Source organism: Oncorhynchus keta, chromosome 34, assembly GCF_023373465.1.
Source record: "Oncorhynchus keta strain PuntledgeMale-10-30-2019 chromosome 34, Oket_V2, whole genome shotgun sequence".
Classification (NCBI taxonomy): domain Eukaryota; kingdom Metazoa; phylum Chordata; class Actinopteri; order Salmoniformes; family Salmonidae; genus Oncorhynchus; species Oncorhynchus keta.
In genome coordinates, this window is record NC_068454.1 from 59674660 (window position 1) to 59680956 (window position 6297).

The following is a 6297-nucleotide window of genomic DNA, read 5'->3' on the forward strand; positions in this document are numbered from 1 at the left end:
GTCTGGTTGCTCTGGCTGTCTGTATTGTCTGTCTGTCTGTGTGCTCCACAGCGTTATACATCCTTTCTCCAACCTCTCCTTTTCCCCCTGCTTATTGCTCTCTCAATCCGTCTTTCTTTCTGTCTCCTTCTCACTAACCTTGTGATGTTGACCTGTTTCATTTGACATGTCTGTTGTGACATGATATACATTATACTCATTATTCTTCTCAGTGCTCGCTACCTCTCTTCCTCTCTGCGAACTTTGACCTGCGGGCCCACGTGGAGTCGCTGGGTCACGGGGTGGCGGGGTGCATGGGCCTGCGTATGTCCCCGCGCCGCTGTGCCGGCTTCTTGACCAAGCGAGGCGGGCGGGTCAAGACCTGGAGGAGGAGGTGGTTCCTCTTCGATATGGACCACAGGCGGCTAGCCTACTACACAGGTGAGGGGGCTGAGAGAGAGAGACTGTGTGTGTGTTGGTTGTTGGTGTGTATAAGCCTAAATGCTAGGGCTGTTGCGGTGACCCTATTACCGCCACACCGGCAGTCATGAGTCATGACCGCAGTAGAATACCACCTGACCGTTGAGTCACGGTAATCTCCTGTTATGTACTCTGGACATGCTTTGGTAGTACCCAACTTGCTAATGACCATCAGGTCCTAACAGCCTGATTACTCAGGGCTCTATTGTCCCTCTAACCACTCTGACATCATGGCAAATGCCATCGAAAATCACATCAAACACTTATCATCAAAACAGCATCATGCTTTTAAAACTAACCTCACTGTGATGATCAATTTGAAGAAGGAAGTTCAACCGCAGTTTGAAACAGTGTAAAACATAATCATTGTAGTTGTTCTTTCAAAACCTAACAAGGAAATGGACAGCTTTCTAAGGTGAGGATTAGTTCAAAACATCCAGAGGCATATTATAGTTTATGCATCAATATCAAATCAAACTTTCTTCTTCACATGGACGAATACAAATTGTGTAGACCTTACCGTGAAATGCTTACTTACAAGCCCGTAGCCAACAGTGCAGTTCAAGAAAGAGTTAAGAAAATATTTACCAAATTAACTAAAGTAAAAAATAATGAAAAGTAACACTATAAAATAACAATAAGGAGGCTATATACAGGGTGTAACGGTACCAAGTCAATGTGCGGGGTTACAGGTTAGTCGAGGTAATTTGTACATGTAGGTAGGGGTGAAGTGACTATGCATAGATAATAAACAGCGAGTAGCATCAGTGTACAAAACTAATGGAGGGGGGTGTCAATGTCAACAATCTGGTGGCCATTTGGTTAATTGTTCAGCAGTTTTATGGCTTGGGGGTAGAAGCTGTTAAGGAGCCTTTTGGTCCTAGACTTGGTGCTCCGTTATCGCTTGCTGTGCGGAAGCAGAGAAACCAGTCTATGACTTGATTGACTGGTGTCTTTGAAAAATGTTTGGTCTTTCCTCTGACACCGCCTAGTATATAGGTCCTAAATGGCAGGAAGCTTGGCCCCAGTGATGTACTGGGCAGTATGCACTACCCTCTGTAGCGCCTTACAGCCAGATGCCGAGCAGTTAACATACCAGGCAGTGATGCAACTGGTCAGGATCCTCTCGATGGTGCAGCTGTAGAACTTTTTGAGGATCTGGGGACCCATGCCAATTTTTTTCAGTCTCCTGAGGGGGAAAATATATTGCCGTGCCATCTTCACGACTGTCTTGGCGTGCTTTGACAATGTTAGTGATGTGGACACCAAGGAACTTGAGGCTCTCAACCCACTCCACTACAGCCCCGTTGATGAGAATGAGGGTGTGCTCTGTCCTCCTTTTCATGTAGTCCACAATCATCTCCTTTGGCTTGATCACGTTGAGGGAGAGGTTGTTGCCCTGGCACCACACGGCCAGGTCTGTGATCTCCTCCCTATCGTCGTTGTCGGTGATCAGGCCTACCACTGTTGTGTCATCGGCAAACGTAATGATGGTGTTGGAGTCATGCCTGGCCATGCAGTCAGGGAGGCTGAGCACGCACCCCTGAGGGGCCCCCATGTTGAGGATCAGCGTGGCAGATGTGTTGTTACCTACCCTTACCACCTTAGGGTGGCCCGTCAGGAAGTCCAGGATCCAGTTGCAGAGGGAGGTGTTTAGTCCCAGGGTCCTTAGCTTAGTGATAAGCTTTGAGGGCACTATGGTGATGAAACGCTGAGCTGTAGTCAATTAATAGCATTCTCACATAGGTGTTCCTTTTGTCCAGGTGTGAAAGGGCAGTGTGGAGTGCAATAGATATTGCATCATCTGTGGATCTGTTGGGGCGTTATGCAAATTTGGGTGGGTCTAGGGTTTCTGGGATAAGGATGGTGATGTGAGCCATGACCAGCCTTTCAAAGCACTTCATGGCTACAGACGTGAGTGTTATGGGTCGGTAGTCATTTAGGCAGGTTACCTTAGTGTTCTTGGGCACAGGCAGTATGGTGATCTGCTTGAAAAATGTTGGTGTTACAGACTCAGACAGGGAAAGGTTGAAAATGTCAGTGAAGACACTTGCCAGTTGGTCAGTGCATGCTTGGAGTACACGTCCTGGTAATCTGTCTGGCCTTGTGAATATTGACCTGTTTTGTCTTACTAACAACAGATACGTAGAGCGTGATCACACAGTCGTCCGGAACAGCTGATTCTCTCATGCATGATTCAGTGTTACTTGCCTCGAAGCGAGCATAGAAGTTATTTAGCTCGTCTGGTAGGCTTGTGTCATTGGGCAGCCTGTGGCTGTGCTTCCCAACTAAAGTTGCAAAACTCTGAATCTAGCATTATATTGGACCTGTTTCGAAATTATCACTTTTACGCTCAACATAGCCACTTCATATGCCCACTCGCTCCGGAATGGGAAAAATATTATTTATATTTTATTCAGATAAGTTCAATTATATTCTTCTTGCTATAAAATCGTATAATATAAAATAATGGCATAAGACTTAGAAGCATATCTTGTCAGCTCAATAAACAAGCCTAAATCCCATGGCCCTCAAACTGAAGTCAGTGCCACTGCATTTTGTTCATTGTTCCCCTCTAATTGGGACTGATTTAGACCTGGGACACCAGGTGTGTGCAATTAATTATCAGGTAGAACAGAAAACCAGCAGGCTCCGGACCTCGTAGGATAAGAGTTGAGTATCCCTGGCCTATGACATTGAGCATAGCCAGATAACCTACAGTAGGCCAACTCATATTCTGTTCTTCTGAAATGGATTTATTGTGATGGTATATATTCAATTGATTTATTATAATCCTTTTTCAATGTAGATGTTGCAAAGGCCTCACATCAGCGGCTTGTATGCGTGGAGGCCTGGAGATGCTAAACGTGTTTATGTTAATTGCCGGTCAATTACTGTGAGACTGGCAGTCCTTTGCATGACAATAACCAGCTGACAAAATGTGATGACCACAGCCCTACTAAATGCCTATGTGATTTGTGTCTGTCTGTCTCTCTCCCTCTCTTTCTTTCTCTCGTTCTCCCTCAAATTGACTATTGTTTACCTTCAGACTGTGATGAGAGGAAGCTGAAGGGGGTGATCTACTTCCAGGCTATAGAGGAAGTCTACTATGACCACCTGCGCACAGCCACTTCAGTGAGTCCTCATATACAGTATTTTGTCACCATAGAGAGGGAACAATGTGCCCATGATATCACCACAACTGTTAAAGAGATGATCCATTCATGCATTCAATGGTTGAAACTCTCTCTCTCTCTCTCTCTCTCTCTCTCTCTCTCTCTCTCTCTCTCTCTCTCTCTCTCTCTCTCTCTCTCTCTCTCTCTCTCTCTCTCTCTCTCTCTCAGTCTCCGCGGCCCAGCCTTACGTTCTGTGTGAAGACGTACGAGCGCCTTTTCTTCCTGGTGGCGCCCAGCGCCGAGGCCATGAGGATCTGGATGGACGTCATTGTCACAGCAACAGACGAGCACAGCCGCTACTGACCTTGACGTTACACCTGTCCCCTTTCCTGTGTCTGTCTGACCTCCCCCTTGGACTGAACCTCCATTCACCTGGCTGACCTGGCTAACCTGGCTACAGTTTCAGCAGTTTACATTATGTGGGGAAAACTGCAATCTTCCACCTCCACCCTCCAATGCGTGTAGGACCCAGCAAGACTGGCATTTTGCTGCCTGAACTTCACGTCATATGAGTGGTGGAGGTGAGGAGTGAAGAGCAGAACATAACGTTCAGGAAAGCTCTTCCTGAAGGAACTGACATTTGATTCTGGACAGTTTCCTAGGAGCTTTGATGACATGGGACTGAGTGGCAGACTGTTATAGGTTCTGTGTGGAACAAGAGACATTTGGAGGAGGGACAAGGCCATGGGAATATAAAGATGTGGAAGTGCAAGCTGGAGCAACCATTTAATGGTTGGTGTCTCTCTAGCAGCTGTGTTTGAGCTCCCTCTTGTGGCCAGATTAAAGTATTGAAATATGCAGGTAACTGCCAAAATAATGGAAACACCAGCATAGTGTGTCTTAATAGGTCGTTGTGCCACCACGAGCAAGAACAGCTTCAATGCACCTTGCTATGGATTCTGCAAAGGTCTGGAATTCTATTGGGGGGATGCGACACCATTCTTCCATAAGAAATTTGATAATTTTGTGTTTTGTTTGATGGTGGAAAACGCTGTCTCAGGCGCCGTCCAGAATCTCTCATAAGTGTTCAATTGGCTTGAGATCTGGTGACTGAGTTGGCCACGGCATATGGCTTTACATCGTATTAATGCTCATCAAATCATTCAGTGACCCCTCATGCCCTGTGGATGGGGGCATTGTCATCTTATGGTGGCATAGCCATGGGAGACAAAATAATTGACAAAATGACCCTAAGCATGATGGGATATCAATTGTTTCATTAACTCAGGGACCACACCTGTGTGGAAGCACCTGCTTTCAACATACTTTGTATCCCTCATTAACTCAAGTGTTTCCATTCTTTTGGCAGTTACCTATACATGTATGTCTGTATTGAACATTGGTATATTTATCATCTGTCAAAAGGGCTGTTCAGAGTCAATCAAAACACTGACCGATCGTTCAGTTCTTAAAATGGATTGTTTTTTTGTTGTTTGTTTTTTACAATATCAACACAGAAATACTATGCTTATAAATATGTATTATTAATATTGTCATTATTATTATGATCATTAAAGGTTTTTCATACACTTTTGGTGAAAACCTTCCCTTACTGATTTGCGTACTTCAATGTCTAATTGAAAACAACTTTTTAATTATTCTTTTTATTTTTATTATTTTAACTTTACTTTCCTGCCAGACAGCTATAGAGCTATACAAACTGGCACCCACAATTGTATATACAGTGGGGCAAAAAAGTATTTAGTCAGCCACCAATTGTGCAAGTTCTCCCACTTAAAAAGATGAGAGGCCTGTAATTTTCATCATAAGTACACTTCAACTATGACAGACAAAATGAAAATATATATTTTTTAAAATCACATTGTAGGATTTTGAATGAATTTATTTGCAAATTATGGTGGAAAATAAGTATTTGGTCAATAACAAAAGTTTATCTAAAAACTTTGTTATGTACCCTTTGTTGGCAATGACAGAGGTCAAACGTTTTCTGTAAGTCTTCACAAGGTTTTCACACACTGTTGCTGGTATTTTGGCCCATTCCTCCATGCAGATCTCCTCTAGAGCAGTGATGTTTTGGGGCTGTTGCTGGACAACACAGACTTTCAACTCCCTCCAAAGATTTTCTATGGGGTTGAGATCTGGAGACTGGCTAGGCCACTCAAGGACCTTGAAATGCTTCTTACGAAGCCACTCCTTCGTTGCCCGGGCGGTGTGTTTCGGATCATTGTCATGCTGAAAGACCCAGCCACGTTTCATCTTCAATGCCCTTGCTGATGGAAGGAGGTTTTCACTCAAAATCTCACGATACATGGCCCCATTCATTCTTTCCTTTACACGGATCAGTCGTCCTGGTCCCTTTGCAGAAAAACAGCCCCAGAGCATGATGTTTCCACCCCCATGCTTCACAGTAGGTATGATGTTCTTTGGATGCAACTCAGCATTCTTTGTCCTCCAAACACGACGAGTTGAGCTTTTACCAAACAGTTATATTTTGGTTTCATCTGACCATATGACATTCTCCCAATCTTCTTCTGGATCATCCAAATGCTCTCTAGCAAACTTCAGACGGGCCTGGACATGTACTGGCTTAAGCAGGGGGACACGTCTGGCACTGCAGGATTTGAGTCCCTGGCGGCGTAGTGTGTTACTGATGGTAGGCTTTGTTACTTTGGTCCCAGCTCTCTGCAGGTCATTCACTAAC

At 44.6% G+C, this 6297-nt stretch overlaps 1 protein-coding gene across 1 annotated transcript in view; it reads left to right on the top strand.

Annotated features, from left to right (window-relative positions):
* The window catches only part of LOC118367386 (pleckstrin homology-like domain family B member 3), a 44567-nt gene extending 39403 nt beyond the window's left edge, over nucleotides 1-5164 (top strand). Inside the window, exons 13-15 of the mRNA XM_052494172.1 lie at nucleotides 213-420; nucleotides 3509-3594; nucleotides 3804-5164. Coding sequence (XP_052350132.1) covers nucleotides 213-420; nucleotides 3509-3594; nucleotides 3804-3938 — 429 coding nt within the window. The 3' untranslated portion in view covers nucleotides 3939-5164. The remainder of the gene's footprint in view (nucleotides 1-212; nucleotides 421-3508; nucleotides 3595-3803) is intronic.
* The last annotated feature ends 1133 nt before the right edge of the window (nucleotides 5165-6297 follow it).